At 47.0% G+C, this 22909-nt stretch overlaps 1 protein-coding gene across 1 annotated transcript in view; it reads right to left on the reverse strand.

Moving 5' to 3' along the window:
* LOC129842964 (protein sidekick-1-like) overlaps window positions 1-22909 on the reverse strand; it is a 373259-nt gene that overhangs the window by 59958 nt on the left and 290392 nt on the right. Inside the window, exons 27-29 of the mRNA XM_055911684.1 lie at window positions 16658-16844; window positions 14121-14219; window positions 6468-6662 (exon numbers count right to left, since the gene is read on the reverse strand). Coding sequence (XP_055767659.1) covers window positions 6468-6662; window positions 14121-14219; window positions 16658-16844 — 481 coding nt within the window. The remainder of the gene's footprint in view (window positions 1-6467; window positions 6663-14120; window positions 14220-16657; window positions 16845-22909) is intronic.

Here is a 22909-nt window from a genome sequence, read left to right on the forward strand (position 1 = left end):
CCTGGTGTTCATATTGTGGTCCTGGTGTTCATATTGGTCCTGGTGTTCATATTGTGGTCCTGGTGTTCATATTGTGTTCCTGGTGTTCATATTGTGGTCCTGGTGTTCATATTGTGGTCCTGGTGTTCATATTGTGTTCCTGGTGTTCATATTGTGGTCCTGGTGTTCATATTGTGGTCCTAGTGTTCATATTGTGGTCCTGGTGTTCATATTGTGTTCCTGGTGTTCATATTGTGGTCCTGGTGTTCATATTGTGGTCCTGGTGTTCATATTGTGGTCCTGGTGTTCATATTGTGGTCCTGGTGTTGATATTGGTCCTGGTGTTCATATTGGTCCTGGTGTTCATATTTTGGTCCTGGTGTTCATATTGTGGTCCTGGTGTTCATATTGGTCCTGGTGTTTATATTGTGGTCCTGGTGTTCATATTGTGGTCCTGGTGTTCATATTGGTCCTGGTGTTTATATTGTGGTCCTGGTGTTCATATTGTGTTCCTGGTGTTCATATTGTGGTCCTGGTGTTCATATTGTGTTCCTGGTGTTCATATTGTGGTCCTGGTGTTCATATTGGTCCTGGTGTTCATGTTGTGGTCCTGGTGTTCATATTGTGGTCCTGGTGTTCATATTGTGGTCCTGGTGTTCATATTGTGGTCCTGGTGTTCATATTGGTCCTGGTGTTCATATTGTTCCTGGTGTTCATATTGGTGCTGGTGTTCATATTGTGGTCCTGGTGTTCATATTGTGGTCCTGGTGTTCATATTGTGGTCCTGGTGTTCATATTGTGGTCCTGGTGTTCATATTGGTCCTGGTGTTCATATTGTGGTCCTGGTGTTCATATTGGTCCTGGTGTTCATATTGTGGTCCTGGTGTTCATATTGGTTCTGGTGTTCATAAGAGACTCATACCAAAGCGTTGTGTACACGTGTGATATTCAATTAGGAACAGTTAAATGGTTCACCGTGGTCGCTCAGCAAATCAAGGGTCTCTGTGCAAATCCATTGGCACAGATAAAAGTTGACACACACACACTCACACACAAACACACACACACATAAACACACACATTGACAGGGGGTGACAGCAGTGTAATTGTTTAATTTCAGATCGTTATCGATCTGACTGGTAATAACATCCTCATTGATTCTCTCTCAACTTCATTAATCTGTTCCCCCTCTCCCTCTCTCTTCCTCTCCTTCTCTCTCCCTCTCCCTCCTCTACCACTCTCTCTCCCTCTACCCCTCTCCCTTCTATACCCCTCTCCCTCCTCTACCCCTCTCCCTCCTGATGGATACAGTCTCAGGATAATACTACTACACACTTTAATACTCTCATTGTTGTAGAACAGAGCTACTTAAACAGATGATCTCAGTTTATAATGAGTAATGTAGCTCAGTTGGTAGGACACGGTGCTGTCTCAGTTTATAATGAGTAATGTAGCTCAGCCGGTAGGACAAGGTGCTGTCTCAGTTTATAATGAGTAATGTAGCTCAGTTGGTTGGACGAGGTGCTGTCTCAGTTTATAATGAGTAATGTAGCTCAGTTGGTAGGACACGGTGCTGTCTCAGTTTATAATGAGTAATGTAGCTCAGCCGGTAGGACAAGGTGCTGTCTCAGTTTATAATGAGTAATGTAGCTCAGCCGGTAGGACAAGGTGCTGTCTCAGTTTATAATGAGTAATGTAGCTCAGTTGGTAGGACACGGTGCTGTCTCAGTTTATAATGAGTAATGTAGCTCAGTTGGTTGGACGAGGTGCTGTCTCAGCTTATAATGAGTAATGTAGCTCAGTTGGTAGGACACGGTGCTGTCTCAGTATATAATGAGTAATGTAGCTCAGCCGGTAGGACAAGGTGCTGTCTCAGTTTATAATGAGTAATGTAGCTCAGTTGGTTGGACGAGGTGCTGTCTCAGTTTATAATGAGTAATGTAGCTCAGCCGGTAGGACAAGGTGCTGTCTCAGTTTATAATGAGTAATGTAGCTCAGTTGGTTGGACAAGGTGCTGTCTCAGTTTTTAATGAGTAATGTAGCTCAGCCGGTAGGACAAGGTGCTATCTCAGTTTATAATGAGTAATGTAGCTCAGTTGGTAGGACACGGTGCTGTCTCAGTATATAATGAGTAATGTAGCTCAGTTGGTAGGACACAGTGCTGTCTCAGTTTATAATGAGTAATGTAGCTCAGCCGGTAGGACAAGGTGCTGTCTCAGTTTATAATGAGTAATGTAGCTCAGTTGGACGGACAAGGTGCTGTCTGAGTTTATAATGAGTAATGTAGCTCAGCCGGTAGGACAAGGTGCTGTCTCAGTTTATAATGAGTAATGTAGCTCAGATGGTAGGACAAGGTGCTTGCAACACCAAGGGTTGGATTCCCGGTATCACCCGTACGTAAAATGTCTGCACCCATGACTGTCGCTGTGGACACAAGTGTCTGCTAAATGGTATATGTTGTATGTGTGTTTGCTGTATGAGAGAGAGTTTGTGTGTGTGTACTGTGTCTCTGTGTCTCTGTGTCTCTGTGTACTGTGTCTCTGTGTCCCTGTGTCTCTGTGTCTCTGTGTACTGTGTCTCTGTACTGTGTCTCTGTGTCTCTGTGTCCATGTGTCTCTGTATCTCTGTGTCTCTGTACTGTGTCTCTGTGTCTCTGTGTCTCTGTGTCTCTGTACTGTGTCTCTATGTCTCTGTGTCTCTGTGTACTGTGTCTCTGTGTCTCTGTGTCTCTGTGTCTTTGTGTCTCTGTGTCTCTGTGTTTCTGTACTGTGTCTCTGTGTCTCTGTGTACTGTGTCTCTGTGTCTCTGTGTACGGTGTCCCCGTGTCTCTGTGTATCTGTGTCTCTGTGTCTCTGTGTCTCTGTGTCTCTGTGTCTCTGTGTCTCTGTGTACGGTGTCTCTGTGTCTCTGTGTCTCTGTGTACCTGTGTCTCTGTGTATCTGTGTACTGTGTCTCTGTGTCTCTGTACTGTGTCTCTGTGTACTGTGTCTTTGTGTCTCTGTGTACGGTGTCTCTGTGTCTCTGTGTACTGTGTCTCTGTGTCTCTGTGTCTCTGTGTACGGTGTCCATGTGTCTCTGTGTACTGTGTCTCTGTACTGTGTCTCTGTGTACTGTGTCTTTGTGTCTCTGTGTACAGTGTCTCTGTGTCTCTGTGTACTGTGTCTCTGTGTCTCTGTGTCTCTGTGTACGGTGTCTTTGTGTCTCTGTGTCTCTGTGTCTCTGTGTCTCTGTGTACTGTGTCTCTGTGTCTCTGTGTCTCTGTGTCTCTGTGCCTCTGTGTCTCTGTGCCTCTGTGTCTCTGTGCCTCTGTGTACTGGGTCTCTGTGTCTCTGTGTCTCTGTGTACTGTGTCTCTGTGTACTGTGTCTCTGTGTACGGTGTCTCTGTGTCTCTGTGTACTGTGTCTCTGTGTCACTGTGTCTCTGTGTATCTGTGTACTGTGTCTCTGTGTCTCTGTACTGTGTCTCTGTGTACTGTGTCTTTGTGTCTCTGTGTACGGTGTCTCTGTGTCTCTGTGTACTGTGTCTCTGTGTCTCTGTGTACGGTGTCCATGTGTCTCTGTGTCTCTGTGTACTGTGTCTCTGTACTGTGTCTCTGTGTACTGTGTCTTTGTGTCTCTGTGTACAGTGTCTCTGTGTCTCTGTGTACTGTGTCTCTGTGTCTCTGTGTACGGTGTCTTTGTGTCTCTGTGTCTCTGTGTCTCTGTGTACTGTGTCTCTGTGTACTGTGTCTCTGTGTCTCTGTGTCTCTGTGTACTGTGTCTCTGTGTCTCTGTGTACTGTGTCTCTGTGTCTCTGTGTCTCTGTGCCTCTGTGTACTGTGTCTCTGTGTACTGTGTCTCTGTGTCTCTGTGTACTGTGTCTCTGTGTACTGTGTCTCTGTGTCTCTGTGTACTGTGTCTCTGTGTCTCTGTGTACGGTGTCCCCGTGTCTCTGTGTATCTGTGTCTCTGTGTCTCTGTGTCTCTGTGTCTCTGTGTCTCTGTGTCTCTGTGTACGGTGTCTCTGTGTCTCTGTGTCTCTGTGTACCTGTGTCTCTGTGTATCTGTGTACTGTGTCTCTGTGTCTCTGTACTGTGTCTCTGTGTACTGTGTCTTTGTGTCTCTGTGTACGGTGTCTCTGTGTCTCTGTGTACTGTGTCTCTGTGTCTCTGTGTCTCTGTGTACGGTGTCCATGTGTCTCTGTGTACTGTGTCTCTGTACTGTGTCTCTGTGTACTGTGTCTTTGTGTCTCTGTGTACAGTGTCTCTGTGTCTCTGTGTACTGTGTCTCTGTGTCTCTGTGTCTCTGTGTACGGTGTCTTTGTGTCTCTGTGTCTCTGTGTCTCTGTGTCTCTGTGTCTCTGTGTACTGTGTCTCTGTGTCTCTGTGTCTCTGTGTCTCTGTGCCTCTGTGTCTCTGTGCCTCTGTGTCTCTGTGCCTCTGTGTACTGGGTCTCTGTGTCTCTGTGTCTCTGTGTACTGTGTCTCTGTGTACTGTGTCTCTGTGTACGGTGTCTCTGTGTCTCTGTGTACTGTGTCTCTGTGTCACTGTGTCTCTGTGTATCTGTGTACTGTGTCTCTGTGTCTCTGTACTGTGTCTCTGTGTACTGTGTCTTTGTGTCTCTGTGTACGGTGTCTCTGTGTCTCTGTGTACTGTGTCTCTGTGTCTCTGTGTACGGTGTCCATGTGTCTCTGTGTCTCTGTGTACTGTGTCTCTGTACTGTGTCTCTGTGTACTGTGTCTTTGTGTCTCTGTGTACAGTGTCTCTGTGTCTCTGTGTACTGTGTCTCTGTGTCTCTGTGTACGGTGTCTTTGTGTCTCTGTGTCTCTGTGTCTCTGTGTACTGTGTCTCTGTGTACTGTGTCTCTGTGTCTCTGTGTCTCTGTGTACTGTGTCTCTGTGTCTCTGTGTACTGTGTCTCTGTGTCTCTGTGTCTCTGTGCCTCTGTGTACTGTGTCTCTGTGTACTGTGTCTCTGTGTCTCTGTGTACTGTGTCTCTGTGTACTGTGTCTCTGTGTCTCTGTGTACTGTGTCTCTGTGTCTCTGTGTCTCTGTGTACGGTGTCTCTGTGTCTCTGTGTACTGTGTCTCTGTGTCACTGTGTCTCTGTGTATCTGTGTACTGTGTCTCTGTGTCTCTGTACTGTGTCTCTGTGTACTGTGTCTCTGTGTACGGTGTCTCTGTGTCTCTGTGTACTGTGTCTCTGTGTCTCTGTGTCTCTGTGTCTCTGTGTACGGTGTCTTTGTGTCTCTGTGTCTCTGTGTCTCTGTGTACTGTCTCTCTGTGTACTGTGTCTCTGTGTCTCTGTGTACTGTGTCTTTGTGTCTCTGTGTACTTTGTCACTGTGTCTCTGTGTCTCTGTGTCTCTGTGTACTGTGTCTCTGTGCCTTTGTGTCTCTCTGTACTGTGTCACTGTGTCTCTGTGTCTCTGTGTCTCTGTGTACTGTGTCTCTGTGTACTGTGTCTCTGTGTCTCTGTGTCTCTGTGTACTGTGTCTCTGTGTCTCTGTGTCTCTGTGTACTGTGTCTCTGTGTCTCTGTGTCTCTGTGTCTCTGTGTCTCTGTGTCTCTGTGTCTCTGTGTCTCTGTGTCTCTGTGTACTGTGTCTCTGTGTCTCTGTGTCTCTGTGTCTCTGTGTACTGTGTCTCTGTGCCTTTGTGTCTCTGTGTCTCTGTGTACTGTGTCTCTGTGCCTTTGTGTCTCTGTGTCTCTGTGTACTGTGTCTCTGTGTACTGTGTCTCTGTGTACTGTGTCTCTGTGTCTCTGTGTCTCTGTGTACTGTGTCTCTGTGTACTGTGTCTCTGTGTACTGTGTCTCTGTGTCTCTGTGTCTCTGTGTACTGTGTCTCTGTGTACTGTGTCTCTGTGCCTTTGTGTCTCTGTGTCTCTGTGTACTGTGTCTCTGTGTCTCTATGTACTGTGTCTCTGTGTACTGTGTCTCTGTGCCTTTGTGTCTCTGTGTCTCTGTGTACTGTGTCTCTGTGTCTCTGTGTACTGTGTCTCTGTGTCTCTGTGTACTGTGTCTCTGTGTCTCTGTGTCTTTGTGTACTGTGTCTCTGTGAATTTGTGTCTCTGTGTCTCTGTGTCTCTGTGTCTCTGTGTACTGTGTCTCTGTGTACTGTGTCTCTGTGTACTGTGTCTCTGTGTACTGTGTCTCTGTGTCTCTGTGTCTTTGTGTACTGTGTGTCTGTGCCTTTGTGTCTCTGTGTCTCTGTGTACTGTGTCTCTGTGTACTGTGTCTCTGTGTACTGTGTCTCTGTGTACTGTGTCTCTGTGTCTCTGTGTCTCTGTGTACTGTGTCTCTGTGTACTGTGTCTCTGTGTCTCTGTGTCTTTGTGTACTGTGTCTCTGTGCCTTTGTGTCTCTGTGTCTCTGTGTCTCTGTGTCTCTGTGTCTCTGTGTACTGTGTCTCTGTGTCTCTGTGTCTCTGTGTACGGTGTCTCTGTGTACTGGGTCTCTGTGTACTGTGACTCTGTGTACGGTGTCTCTGTGTACAGTGGTGTGTGTGTACTTACCTCTGCGTTCGGTGGTGATAACTACAGCTTCCTCAGCTCTGCCCCATCCCTGTGAGGTCCTAGCGGTCAACTTCAACACATAGGCCTGGTCTCCGGTCAAACCTCTGACTGTAAACTGACGCGCGGTCGACCCCACCTCCACCGTAGTGAACCGCATGGGGTCGCCAGCATCCAGACGGTAAGCTATCTGATAACCTATGAGAGGGGGAAGAGGGAGGACGGCGGGGAGGAGGAGGTAGGGAGGGGGAAGAGGGAGGACGGCGAGGAGGAGGAGGTAGGGAGGGGGAAGAGGGAGGACGGCGGGGAGGAGGAGGTAGGGAGGGGGAAGAGAAGAGACAAGTGAGGAGGAGGAGGTAGGGAGGGGGAAGAGAGGGAGGAGGGAGGACGGCGGGGAGGAGGAGGTAGGGAGGGGGAAGAGAGGGAGGAGGGAGGACGGCGGGGAGGAGGAGGTAGGGAGGGGGAAGAGAGGGAGGAGGAGAGACAGAAAGAGATTGAGTTACTTTATGTAGAATCCGTGTGTGTGTGTGTGTGTGTGTGTGTGTGTGTGTGTGTGTGTGTGTGTGTGTGTGTGTGTGTGTGTGTGTGTGTGTGTGTGTGTGTGTGTGTGTGTGTGTGTGTGTGTGTGTGTGTGTGTGTCCTACTTTAGATCTAGAGCCAAAAGGGAGATGACACACCAGAAGACAGGAAACAGGCTTTCAACAAGATCAGCACACACACACACACACACACACACACACACACACACACACACACACACACACACACACACACACACACACACACACACACACACACACACACACACACACACACACACACACACACACACACACACACACACACACACACACACACACACACACACACACACACACACACACACACAAACACACACATAAACACACAAACACCTCATTGCCATTCTTTCTGAGGGAGAATTCCATCAAAGGGCTTTAATGGCAGGGGAAACATATGTTAACACATTGCTAAAGCGGTGGAATAGATCATTAACAAAAGTGAGATAAACAAAAAAAATTACAGTAAACATTACAAATCAAATCAAATCAAATTGTGTTTGTCACATGCGCAAAATACAACTTTACAGTGAAATGACTGACTTACTGACAAGCCCTATAGCCCTAACCTATAAGCCCTATAGCCCTAACCTACAAGCCCTATAGCCCTAACCTATAAGCCCTATAGCCCTATAACCTATAAGCCCTATAGCCCTATAACCTATAAGCCCTATAGCCCTAACCTATAAGCCCTATAGCCCTAACCTACAAGCCCTATAGCCCTAACCTATAAGCCCTATAGCCCTATAACCTATAAGCCCTATAGCCCTATAACCTATAAGCCCTATAGCCCTAACCTATAAGCCCTATAGCCCTAACCTATAAGCCCTATAGCCCTAACCTATAAGCCCTATAGCCCTAACCTATAAGCCCTATAGCCCTAACCTATAAGCCCTATAGCCCTAACCTATAAGCCCTATAGCCCTAACCTATAAGCCCTATAGCCCTAACCTATAAGCCCTATAGCCCTAACCTATAAGCCCTATAGCCCTAACCTATAAGCCCTATAGCCCTAACCTATAAGCCCTATAGCCCTATAACCTATAAGCCCTATAGCCCTAACCTATAAGCCCTATAGCCCTATAACCTATAAGCCATATAGCCCTAACCTATAAGCCCTATAGCCCTAACCTATAAGCCCTATAGCCCTATACAAGCCCTATAGCCCTAACCTATAAGCCCTATAGCCCTCTAACCTATAAGCCCTATAGCCCTAACCTATAAGCCCTATAGCCCTAACCTATAAGCCCTATAGCCCTAACCTATAAGCCCTATAGCCCTAACCTATAAGCCCTATAGCCCTCTAACCTATAAGCACTATAGCCCTAACCTATAAGCCCTATAGCCCTCTAACCTACAAGCCCTATAGCCCTAACCTATAAGCCCTATAGCCCTATAACCTATAAGCCCTATAGCCCTAACCTATAAGCCCTATAGCCCTAACCTATAAGCCCTATAGCCCTAACCTATAAGCCCTATAGCCCTAACCTATAAGCCCTATAGCCCTAATCTATAAGCCCTATAGCCCTAACCTATAAGCCCTATAGCCCTAACCTATAAGCCCTATAGCCCTAATCTATAAGCCCTATAGCTCTAACCTATAAGCCGTATAGCCCTAACCTATAAGCCCTATAGCCCTAACCTATAAGCCTTATAGCCCTAACCTATAAGCCCTATAGCCCTCTAACCTATAAGCCCTATAGCCCTAACCTATAAGCCCTATAGCCCTCTAACCTATAAGCCCTATAGCCCTAACCTATAAGCCCTATAGCCCTAACCTATAAGCCCTATAGCCCTCTAACCTATAAGCCCTATAGCTCTAACCTATAAGCCCTATAGCCCTAACCTATAAGCCCTATAGCCCTAACCTATAAGCCCTATAGCCCTAACCTATAAGCCCTATAGCCCTCTAACCTATAAGCCCAACGACGCTTTAAGAAGTTAAGATTATTATTTTTTAAATAAGTAAAAAGTAAAAGTAACAAAAATGTTAACAGCAGCAGTAAAATAACAATGGAGGTTATATACAGGGGGTACCGGTACAGTGTCAATGTTGAGGCTATATACAGGGGGTACCGGTACAGAGTCAATGTGGAGGTTATATACAGGGGGTACCGGTACAGAGTCAATGTGGAGGTTATATACATGGTGTACCAGTACAGAGTCAATGTGGAGGTTATATACAGGGGGTACCGGTACAGAGTCAATATGGAGGTTATATACAGGGGGTACCGGTACAGAGTCAATATGGAGGCTATATACATGGTGTACCAGTACAGAGTCAATGTGGAGGCTATATACAGGGGGTACCGGTACAGAGTCAACGTGGAGGCTATATACAGGGGGTACCGGTACAGAGTCAATGTGGAGGTTATATACAGGGGGTACCGGTACAGAGTCAATGTGGAGGCTATATACATGGTGTACCAGTACAGAGTCAATGTGGAGGCTATATACAGGGGGTACCGGTACAGAGTCAATGTGGAGGTTATATACAGGGGGTACCGGTACAGAGTCAATGTGGAGGCTATATACATGGTGTACCAGTACAGAGTCAATGTGGAGGCTATATACAGGGGGTACCAGTACAGAGTCAATGTGGAGGTTATATACAGGGGGTACCGGTACAGAGTCAATGTGGAGGCTATATACAGGGGGTACAGGTACAGAGTCAATGTGGAGGCTATATACAGGGGGTACCGGTACAGAGTCAATGTGGAGGTTATATACAGGGGGTACCGGTACAGAGTTAATGTGGAAGCTATATACAGGGGGTACCAGTACAGAGTTAATGTGGAGGCTATATACAGGTATTACCGGTACAGAGTCAATGTGGAGGCTGTATACAGGTATTACCGGTACAGAGTTAATGTGGAGGCTATATACAGGTATTACCGGTACAGAGTCAATGTGGAGGCTGTATACAGGTATTACCGGTACAGAGTTGATGTGGAGGCTATATACAGGTATTACCGGTACAGAGTTGATGTGGAGGCTATATACAGGTATTACCGGTACAGAGTCAATGTGGAGGCTGTATACAAGTATTACCGGTACAGAGTTGATGTGGAGGCTATATACAGGTATTACCGGTACAGAGTCAATGTGGAGGCTATATACAGGGGGTACCGGTACAGAGTTAATGTGGAGGCTATATACAGGGGGTACCGGTACAGAGTCAATGTGGAGGTTATATACAGGAGGTACCAGTACAGCGTCAATGTGGAGGCTATATACAGGGGGTACCGGTACAGAGTCAATGTGGAGGTTATATACAGGGTGTACCGGTACAGAGTCAATGTGGAGGCTATATACAGGGGGTACCTGTACAGAGTCAATGTGGAGGCTATATACAGGCGGTGACAGGACAGTGTCAATGTGGAGGCTATATACAGGGGGTACCGGTACAGAGTTAATGTGGAGGCTATATACAGGGGGTACCGGTACAGAGTCAATGTGGAGGTTATATACAGGAGGTACCAGTACAGCGTCAATGTGGAGGCTATATACAGGAGGTACCGGTACAGAGTCAATGTGGAGGCTATATACAGGAGGTACCAGTTCAGAGTTAATGTGGAGGCTATATACAGGAGGTACCGGTACAGAGTCAATGTGGAGGTTATATACAGGGTGTACCGGTACAGAGTCAATGTGGAGGCTATATACAGGGTGTACCGGTACAGAGTCAATGTGGAGGCTATATACAGGGGGTACCAGTACAGAGTCAATGTGGAGGTTATATACAGGGGGTACCGGTACAGAGTCAATGTGCAGTCATATGTACATGTAGGTAGAGTTAAAGTGACTATGCATAGATTATAAACAGAGAGTAGCAGCAGCGTAAAAGAGGATTCTGGGAAGCCCTGTGACTAGATGTTAGATGTTCAGGAGTCTTATGGATTGGGGGAGAAGCTGTTTAGAAGCGTCTTGGACCTAGACTCGGACTCCGGTACCGCTTGCCGTGCAATAGCAGAGACAAGAGTCTATAACTAGGGTGGGTAGAGTCTTTGACAATTTTTAGGGCCTTCCTCTGACACCGCCTGGTATAGAAGTCCTGGATGGCAGGAAGCTTGGCCTCAGGGATGTACTGGGCCGTACACATTACCCCCTGTAGCGCCTTGCAGTCGGAGGCCGAGCAGTTGCCATACCAGGCAGTGATGCAACCGGTCAGGATGCTCTCGATGGTGCAGCTGTAGAACCTTATGAGGATCTGAGGACCCATGCCAAATCTCTGTAGTCTCCTGAGGGGGAATAGGCTTTGTTGTGCCCTCTTCACAGCTGTCTTAGTGTGTTTGGACCACAGTTCCAAAAGAATAAAGACATTTCAAATGTCATATTATGTCTCTATACAGTGTTGTAATGATGTCCAAAAGGGAAAGTAGTTAAGCATAAATATAGGTTGTATTTACAATGGTGTTTGTTCTTCACTGGTTGTCCTTTTCTAGTGGCAACAGGTCACAAATCTTGCTGGTATGATGACACACTGTAGATATGGGAGTTTATCAAAATTGGATTTGTTTTCGAAATTCTTTGTGGATCTGTGTGATCTGAGGGAAATATGTCTCTCTAATATGGTCATACATTGAGCAGGTTAGGAAGTGCAGCTCAGTTTCCACCTCATGTTGTGGGCAGTGTGCACATAGCCTGTCTTCTCTTGAGTAGCAATACCTACAGTGCTTTCAGAAAGTATTCATACCCCCTTTGACTTATTCCACATGTTGTTGTGTTACAGCCTGAATTCAACATGGATTCAATGTAATTTTCTTCTCACACAACATCCCATAATGACTGGGCAAGTCTCTCACATCTACACACAACATCCCATAATGACTGGGCAAGACTCTCACATCTACACACAACATCCCATAATGACTGGGCAAGTCTCTCACATCTACACACAACATCCCATAATGACTGGGCAAGACTCTCACAGCTTTGCACACCTGGATTGTACAATATTTACACATTATTATTTTTCAAATTCTTCCATTTCTGTCAAGTTGGTTGTTAGATTTAAAAACGATTTAAGTCATAACTGTAACTAGGCCACACAGGAACATTCACTGTCATCTTGGTAAGCAAACCCGGTGTAGATTTGGCCTTGTGTTTTAGGTTATTGTCCTGCTGAAATATGTCTCGCAGTGTCTGTTGGAAAGCAGACTGAACCAGGTTTTGCCTGAGCATACCCATAACATGATGCAGCCACCACCGTGCTTGGAAATATGAAGAGTGGTACTGAATAATGTGTTGTGTGGGATTTGCCCCAAACATAATGCATTATATTCAGGACCAAAATGTAATTTCTTTGCCAAATTCTTTGCAGTTTTACTTACGTGCCTTGTTGCAAACAGGATGCATGTTTTCAAAATATTTTTTTAATTTTCAGGCTTCCTTCTTTTATTAGGTTTAGGTTAGTATTGTGGAGTGATGTTGTTGATCCATCCTCACCATTCTCCTATCACTGCCATTAAACTCTGTAACTGTTTTAAAGTCACGATTGACCTCATGGTGAAATCCCTGAGCCGTTTCTTTCCTCTCCGGCTACTGAGTTAGGAAGGACGCCTGTATCATGGTGGTGACTGGGTGTATTAATACACCATCCAAAGTGTAATTAATAACTTCACCATGCTCAAAGGGATGTTCAATGTCTGCTTTTAATATTTACCCAACTACCAATAGTTGGTAGTCTCTCTCTCTCATCTCTCTCTCTCTCACCCCCCCTCTCTCACCCCCCTCTCTGCCCGCTCTCTCTCTCTCTCTCTCTCTCTCTCTCTGTGTCCTTGCTGTGCTTGTGAGGCGAGGAAAGACAGATGTCCTCTGTCAAATGGTGGTGTCACGCTAAATGTCCTCCCCCCTGCAACACATCACTCTATCTGTCTGTCCTGTCTGTCCTTGCCCGCAGAGGACAAAACAACACTATTCACATTCTCCTTTTTATCTCTATCATTTTCTCTCTCTCTATTCAGCTCTACACCTGTCCTTGCCACCTCACCCCTCTGAGAATCCCTCTTCTCTCTAGATCTCTCTATCTCTTCTATTTCACTCTATATCTATATCTAGTCCATGCCTGCTGCCGTCTCACTAGATCGCTCTCTCTCTCTATTCAGCTCTACACCTGTCCTTGCCACCTCACCCCTCTGAGAATCCCTGTCTTCTCTCTAGATCTCTCTATCTCTTCTATTTCACTCTATATCTATATCTAGTCCATGCCTGCTGCCGTCTCACTAGATCGCTCTCTCTCTCTGTTCAGCTCTACACCTGTCCTTGCAACCTCACCCCTCTGAGAATCCCTGTCTTCTCTCTATCTCTTCTATTTCACTCTATATCTATATCTAGTCCATGCCTGCTGCCGTCTCACTAGATCGCTCTCTCTCTCTGTTCAGCTCTACACCTGTCCTTGCAACCTCACCCCTCTGAGAATCCCTGTCTTCTCTCTATCTCTTCTATTTCACTCTACTTCTATAGTCCCTGTCTGCTGTCTTCTCTCTAGATCTATCTATCTCTTCTATATCTATATCTATAGTCCCTGTCTGCTGCCTTCTCTCTAGATCTCTCTATCTCTTCTATTTCACTCTATATCTATATCTATAGTCCCTGTCGGCTGCCATCTCTCTAGATCTATCTATCTGTTCTATTTCACTCTATATCTATTCTCCTCTTTTCTCCCTCTCCTAGGTTTCAATATATCCTCTCTCCCATTAGAACACTTTCATTTACACTTCCAGACTCCTTAGGTCTTAGTGTGTGTGTGTGTGTGTGTGTTAAGACTGTGTGTGTGTGTGTGTGTTAAGACGGTGTGTCTGTGTGTGTTAAGACTGTGTGTGTGAGTGTGTTAAGACGGTGTGTCTGTGTGTGTGTGTGTGTGTCTGTGTGTGTGTGTGTGTGTGTGTGTGTGTATGTGTGTGTGTGTGTGTGTGTTAAGACTGTGTGTGTGTGTGTGTGTGTGTGTGTGTGTGTGTGTGTGTGTGTGTGTGTGTGTTAAGACTGTGTGTGTGTGTGTGTTAAGACTGTGTGTGTGTGTGTGTGTGTTAAGACTGTGTGTGTGTGTGTGTGTGTGTGTGTTAAGACTGTGTCTCACCCATGATAATCCCGTTGGGGTCAGTAGGAGGCTGCCACACCACCCTGACAGACGTCAGACTGACCTCTGGAAACAACAGCCTCACTGGGGGACCTGGAACTATAGAGAGATGAGGGGGAGGGGGGGAGGGGGGGGAGAGGGGGGGGGGGGGGGGGGGGGGGGGGGAGGGAGGGGGAGGGAGGGGGGGAGGGAGGGAGGGGGGGGGGAGGGGGAGGAGGGAGGAGGGGTGGAGGGAGGAGGGGGAGGAGGGAGGGAGGGATTTATTATCATTTAGCTTCACAACATCATTAAAACACAGAACATCATGCTGTCATCCATGTGATAGTAAAAGACATGACAAACATAAAGGTCATATAACATGGGGGTTGAGTTATAAAGGTGATATAACATGGGGTGTTGATATAAAGGTGATATAACATGGGGGGTTGTTATAAAGGTGATATAACATGGGGGGTGAGTTATAAAGGTGATATAACATGGGGGGTGAGTTATAAGGTGATATAACATGGGGTGTTGATATAAAGGTGATATAACATGGGGGGTGAGTTATAAGGTGATATAACATGGGTGTTGATATAAAGGTGATATAACATCGGGGGTGAGTTATAAAGGTGATATAACATGGGGGGTGAGTTATAAAGGTGATATAACATGGGGTGTTGATATAAAGGTGATATAACATGGGGTGTTGATATAAAGGTGATATAACATGGGGGTGAGTTATAAAGGTGATATAACATGGGGTGTTGATATAAAGGTGATATAACATGGGGTGTTGATATGAAGGTGATATAACATGGGGGGTTGATATAAAGGTGATATAACATGGGGTGTTGATATAAAGGTGATATAACATGGGGTGTTGATATAAAGGTGATATAACATGGGGGGTTGATATAAAGGTGATATAACATGGGGGGTTGATATAAAGGTCATATAACATGGGGTGTTGATATAAAGGTCATATAACATGGGGGTTGATATAAAGGTGATATAACATGGGGGTGAGATATAAAGGTGATATAACATGGGGGGTGAGTAATAAAGGTGATATAACATGGGGGGTGAGTTATAAAGGTGATATAACATGGGGGGTGAGATATAAAGGTGATATAACATGGGGGGTGATTTATAAAGGTGATATAACATGGGGGGTGAGTTATAATGGTTATATAACATGGGGTGTTGATATAAAGGTGATATAACATGGGGTGTTGATATAAAGGTGATATAACATGGGGTGTGAGTTATAAAGGTGATATAACATGGGGGGTTGTTATAAAGGTGATATAACATGGGAGGTGAGTTATAAAGGTGATATAACATGGGGGGTGAGTTATAAGGTGATATAACATGGGGTGTTGATATAAAGGTGATATAACATGGGGGGTTGATATAAAGGTGATATAACATGGGGGGTGAGTTATAAAGGTGATATAACATGGGGTGTTGAGGAGTAGCTATTATTTGGGAGGATGGACAGGAGAGGCAGGTCTGTGTGCCACCGATTCAGTTCAGTTTAAACTGAGCAAAGGGACAGAGAGAGAGAGAGAGAGAGAGAGAGAGAGGAGAGAGAGAGAGAGAGAGAGAGACCGGGGGGAAGGGAGAGAGGGAGGGGAGGAGAGGAGAGGAGATGGGAGGAGGAGGGTGGGAGGGGAGGAGCGGGGAGGAGGGTGGGAGGGAGGGAGAGGGGAGTGGAGGAAAGGAGAGGAGGGTGGGGAGGGGATGGGAGGAGATGGGAGGAGGAGGGTGGGAGGGGAGGAGATGGGATGGGGGGGAGGAGATGGGAGGAGGGTGGGAGGGGAAGGGAGGGGAGGGGAGTAGGAGGGGAGGGGTGGAGAGGGGAGGAGGAGGGGAGGGGAGGGGAAGGGAGGAGAGGAGAGGAGAAGTAAAAAAAAAAGAGAAGTGGAAGAGAGGAGAGGTGTCGACGTTTTCCTGGACAACTGTTAGACTGTGATGACACAACAATGGCAGGGCGTGTGTGCGTGCGTGCGTGCGTGTGTGTGTGTGAGAAACAGGGTGGGAGGAAGGGCAGCAGCATCTTGTGTTATGGTTGAGTGACCAGAGACACAGTGAAGTTATGTGTTAAAGATATGGAGGACAGGACACAGTATGACATGGAAGGAGAGAGAGAGAGAGAGAGAGAGAGAGAGAGAGACAGAGAGAGAGAGACAGAGCGAGCGAGAGAGAGAAAGAGAGGGAGGCGGGAGAGAGAGAGAGAGAGACAGAGTGAGAGAGAGAGAAAGAGAGGGAGGCGGGAGAGAGAGAGCGAGAGAGAGAGAGAGAGAGAGGGAGGCGGGAGAGAGAGAGCGAGAGAGAGAGAGAGAGAGAGGGAGGCGGGAGAGAGAGAGAGAGACAGAGAGAGAGAAAGAGAGGGAGGCATGAGAGAGAGAGAGAGAGAGAGAGAGAGAGAGAGAGAGAGAGAGAGAGAGAGAGAGAGAGAGAGAGAGAGAGAGAGAGAGAGAGAGAGAGAGAGAGATAGGAGGGAGAGAGAGAGAGAGAGAGGCGGGAGATAGAGACAGTGTGCGTGTCCCTACCGTCGTCCTTGGTCCTGTGTAGTGTTTTGGGGCTCGGCGGTCCGTCTCCCAGCTGTGTGAATGCTATCAGCTGAATCTGGTAGACTGTGTACTTCAGTAGTTCCCCTAGGAGGACAGATACACTCCTCTCTCCTGGGACGGACCACACTGAGGGGGGGTCCACACAATCCTTCACCGCGTACAACACCTGGGACACACACACAGTTTGAGACAAACGGTTGACACAGAAATAAGACCTTGTAATAGAAGACATACAGTTGAAGTCGGGAAGTTTACATACACCTCAGCCAAATAGATATAAACTCAGTTTCACACATTTCCTGACATTTAATCCAAGTAAAAAATTCCCTGTTTTCCGTCAGTTAGGATCACCACTTTATTTTAAGAATGTGAAATGTCAGAATAATAGTAGAGAGAATTATTCATTTCATCTTTTATTTCTTTCATCACATTCCCATTGGGTCAGAAGTTTACAACAGTCAATTAGTATTTGGTAGCATTGCCTATAAATTGTTTAACTTGGGTCAAACGTTTCGGGTAGCCTTCCACAAGATTCCCACAATAAGTTGGGTGGATTTTGGACCATTCCTCCTGACAGAGCTGGTGTAACTGAGTCAGGTTTGTAAGCCTCCTTGCTCACACATGCTTTTTCAGTTCTGCCCACAAATTTTCTATAGGATTGAGGTCAGGGCTTTGTGATGGCCAATCCAATACCTTGACTTTGTTGTCCTTAACCTCTTTGGGCTAGGGCGCAGTATTTTCACGTCCGGATGACAAGCGTGCCCAAAGTAAACTGCCTGTTACTCAGGCCCAGAAGCTAGGTGGTGGACCGGGGGCAGTGCACGCTGACAAGGTCGCCAGGTGTACAGTGTTTCCTCTGACACATCGGTGTGGCTGTCTTCCGGGTTAAGTGGGCATTGTGTCAAGAAGCAGTGCAGCTTGATTTGGGTTGTGTTTCAGGGGACGCACGGCTCTCGACCTTCACCTCTCCCGAGTCCATATGGGAGTTGCAGCGATGAGACAAGACTGTAACTACCAATTGGAAATCACGAAATTGGGGAAAAATGGGGTAATAAATAAATAAAAAAAAAAAAAAAAAACAGACAGACTAAAACCCAGACTATAACCCAGACAGACTATATCCCAGACTATAACCCAGACAGACTATAACCCAGACAGACTATATCCCAGACTATAACCCAGACAGACTATAACCCAGACAGACTATAACCCAGACTATAACCCAGACAGACTATAACCCAGACAGACTATAACCCAGACAAACTATAACCCAGACAAACTATAACCCAGACAAACTATAACCCAGACTATAACCCAGACAGACTATATCCCAGACAGACTATAACCCAGACAGACTATATCCCAGACAGACTATATCCCAGACTATAACCCAGACAGACTATAACCCAGACAGACTATGACCCAGCCAGACTATAACCCAGACAGACTATAACCCAGACACATTATAACTCAGACATACTATAACCCAGACTATAACCCAGACAGACTATAACCCAGACATACTATAACCCAGACAGACTATAACCCAGACAGACTATAACCCAGACATACTATAACCCAGACAGACTATAACTCAGACAGAATATAACTCAGACATACTATAACCCAGACTATAACCCAGACAGACTATAACCCAGACAGACTATAACTCAGACAGAATATAACTCAGACATACTATAACCCAGACTATAACCCAGACAGACTATAACCCAGACTATAACCCAGACAGACTATAACCCAGACAGACTATAACCCAGACAGACTATAACCCAGACTATAAACCAGACAGACTATAACCCAGACAGACTATAACTCAGACAGACTATAACCCAGACTATAACCCAGACTATAACCCAGACAGACTATAACCCAGACAGACTATAACCCAGACAGACTATAACCAGACAGACTATAACCCAGACAGACTATAACCCAGACTATAACCCAGACAGACAGACTATAACCCAGACAGACTATAACCCAGACAGACTATAACCAGACAGACTATAACCCACACTATAACCCAGACAGACTATAACCAGACAGACTATAACCCAGACAATAAACCAGACAGACTATAACCCAGACAGACTATAAACCAGACAGACTATAACCCAGACAGACTATAACCAGACAGACTATAACCCAGACAGACTATAACCCAGACAGACTATAACCCAGACAGACTATAACCCAGATAGACTATAACCCAGATAGACTATAACCCAGACAGACTATAACCCAGACACATTATAACTCAGACAGACTATAACCCAGACAGACTATAACCCAGACAGACTATAACCCAGACAATAAACCAGACAGACTATAACCCAGACAGACTATAAACCAGACAGACTATAACCCAGACAGACTATAACCCAGACAGACTATAACTCAGACAGACTATAACCGAAACATACTATAACCCAGACAGACTATAACTCAGACAGACTATAACACAGACTGCGACCCAGACAGACTACAACCCAGACAGACTATAACCAGACAGACTATAACCCAGACAGACTATGACCCAGCCAGACTACAACCCAGACAGACTATAACCCAGACACATTATAACTCAGACAGACTATAACCCAGACAGACTATGACCCAGACAGACCATAACCCAGACAGACTAAAACTCAGACAGACTATAACCCAGACAGACTATAACCCAGACAGACTATAACCCAGACAGAATATAACTCAGACAGACTATAACTCAGACATACTATAACCCAGACTATAACCCAGACAGACTATAACCCAGACTATAACCCAGACAGACTATAACCCAGACAGACTATAACCCAGACAGACTATAACTCAGACAGACTATAACCCAGACTATAACCCAGACAGACTATAACCCAGACAGACTATAACCCAGACAAACTATAACCCAGACAGACTATAACCCATACAGACTATAACCAGACAGACTATAACCCAGACAGACTATAACCCAGACTATAACCCAGACAGACTATAACCAGACAGACTATAACCCACACTATAACCAGACAGACTATAACCAGACAGACTATAACCCACACTATAACCAGACAGACTATAACCAGACAGACTATAACCCAGACAGACTATAACCCAGACAGACAATAACCCAGACAATAAACCAGACAGACTATAACCCAGACAGACTGTAACCCAGACTATAACCCAGACAGACTATAACCCAGACAGACTATAACCCAGACAGACTATAACCCAGACTATAACCCAGACAGACTATAACTCAGACAGACTATGACCCAGACAGACTATAACCCAGACAGACTGTAACCCAGACAGACTATAAACCAGACAGACTATAACCCAGACAGACTATAACCCAGACAGACTATAACCCAGATAGACTATAACCCAGTGTCACGATCGTGTGGCGGATTAACGGACCAAAATGCAGCAGTTGGAAAATATGCCATCCTCTTTTATTTTAACACGAAGATGAACACGACACAAAAACACTTTAACAAAACAACAAAAATAACAAAACGACCGTGAAGCTACAAACGTTGTGCACAAACATACAGGCTACTAACGTTCTTACACAGACAACGCTAGACATATACACTCAACACAAAACCATCTACTACACCCCATAACCCCTTTACCAAATAAACACCCAAAACCAACAAAACATAAATATTACCCATGTCACACCCTGACCTAACTAAAATAATAAAGAAAACAAAGAATAATAAGGCCAGGGCGTGACATAACCCCCCCCTTGAGGCGCGAACTCCGGGCGCACCATACACAGTCTAGGGGAGGGTCTGGGTGGGCTCCCCTCCACGGTGGCGGCTCCGGCTCTGGTCGTAGTCCCCACGTCACCACAGTACCTAACCACCTCCTAGGCTTCCTCCACACGACCCCCCTCCACATTAACCCCATTGCATTAAGGGGGAGTTCCGGACTAAGGGACAGCACCGGACTAAGGACCAGTACCAGGGTAAGGGGCAGTACCAGGGTCAGGGGCAGTACCAGGATAAGGGGCAGTACCAGGGTAAGGGGCAGCACCAGGGTAAGGGGCAGCACCAGGGTAAGGGGCAGCTCCAGGGTCAGGGGCAGCTCCGGACTGAGGAATGGCAGCTCCGGACTGAGGGACTGCAGCTCCGGACTGAGGGACTGCAGCTCCGGACTGAGGGACGGCCCATGGCTGGCTGACAGATCTGGCTGCTCATGGCTGGCTAACGGATCTGGCTGCTCATGGCTGGCTAACTGATCTGGCTGCTCATGGCTGGCTGACGGATCTGGCTGCTCATGGCTGGCTGACGGATCTGGCTGCTCATGGCTAGCTGACGGATCTGGCTGCTCATGGCTAGCTGACTGATCTGGCTGCTCATGGCTGGCTGACTGATCTGGCTGCTCCTGTCTGGTTGGCGGCTCTGGCAGATCCTGTCTGGTTGGCGGCTCTGGCAGATCCTGTCTGGTTGGCGGCTCTGGCAGATCCTGTCTGGTTGGCGGCTCTGGCAGATCCTGTCTGACGGACGGCTCTAGCGGCTCCTGTCTGGCTGGCGGCTCTAGCGGCTCCTGTCTGGCTGGCGGCTCAGTGGGCTCATGGCAGACGGGCGGCTTTGCAGGCTCATGGCAGACGGGCGGCTTTGCAGGCTCATTGCAGACGGATGGCTCAGATGGCGCTGGGGAGACGGATGGCTCAGATGGCGCTGGGGAGACGGATGGCTCAGATGGCGCTGGGGAGACGAGCAGTTCAGTCAACGCTGTGCAGACGGCAGACTCCTGCCGGCTGAGGCGCACTGTAGGCCTGGTGCGTGGTGCCGGGACTGGTGGCACCGGGCTGGAGACACGCATCTCAGGGCTAGTGCGGGGAGCAGCAACAGGACGCACAGGACTCTGGGGACACACAGGAGGCTTGGTGCGTGGTTTAGACACTGGTGGTAAAGGGCTGGAGACACGCACCATATAGCTAGTGCGAGGAGGAGGCACTGGTGGTACTGGATTGGGGCGGGGAGGTGGCGCCGGAAATACCGGACCGTGCAGGCGTACTGGCTCCCTTGAACGCCGAGCCTGCCCAACCTTACCTGGTTCTATGCTCCCCGTCGCCTGACCAGTGCGGGGAGGTGGAATAACCCGCACCGGCCTATGTAGGCGAACCGGGGACACCATGCGTAAGGCTGGTGCCATGTACGCCGGCCCGAGGAGACGCACTGGTGACCAGATGCGTTGGGCCGGCTTCATGACATACGGCTCAACGCTCAGTCTAGCCCGGCCGATACGTGGAGCTGAAATGTACCGAACCGGGCTATGCACGCGTACAGGAGACACCGTGCGCTCTACTGCGTAACACGGTGTCTGCCCGTACTCCCGCTCTCCACGGTAAGTACAGGGAGTAGGCGCAGGTTTCCTACCTGACTTCGCCACACTCCCTTTAAGGCCCCCCCCAAGAAATTTTTGGGTTGTACTCACGGGCTTCCAGCCTTGTCTCCGTGCTGCCTCCTCATATCGCCTCCTCTCGGCTTTCGCTGCCTCCAGCTCTTCACGAGGGAGGCGATATTCTCCAGGTTGATCCCAAGGCCCCTTACCATCCAGTATCTCCTCCCATGTCCAGAAATCCTTTGTGGTTAGGTCCTGTTGCCGCCTTCCATGCCGCTTGGTCCTATGGTGGGTAATTCTGTCACGATCGTGTGGCGGATTAACGGACCAAAATGCAGCAGTTGGAAAATATGCCATCTTCTTTTATTTTAACACGAAGATGAACACGACACAAAAACACTTTAACAAAACAACAAAAATAACAAAACGACCGTGAAGCTACAAACGTTGTGCACAAACATACAGGCTACTAACGTTCTTACATAGACAACGCTAGACATATACACTCAACACAAAACCATCTACTACACCCCATAACCCCTTTACCAAATAAACACCCAAAACCAACAAAACATAAATATTACCCATGTCACACCCTGACCTAACTAAAATAATAAAGAAAACAAAGAATAATAAGGCCAGGGCGTGACACCCAGACTATAACCCAGATAGACTATAACCCAGACAGACTATAACCCAGACAGACTATAACCCAGACAGACTATAACCCAGATAGACTATAACCCAGATAGACTATAACCCAGATAGACTATAACCCAGATAGACTATAACCCAGATAGACTATAACCCAGACAGACTATAACCCAGATAGACTATAACCCAGACAGA

The sequence above is a fragment of the Salvelinus fontinalis genome, unplaced genomic scaffold, assembly GCF_029448725.1.
Source record: "Salvelinus fontinalis isolate EN_2023a unplaced genomic scaffold, ASM2944872v1 scaffold_0081, whole genome shotgun sequence".
In the NCBI taxonomy this organism is placed as follows: Eukaryota; Metazoa; Chordata; class Actinopteri; order Salmoniformes; family Salmonidae; genus Salvelinus; species Salvelinus fontinalis.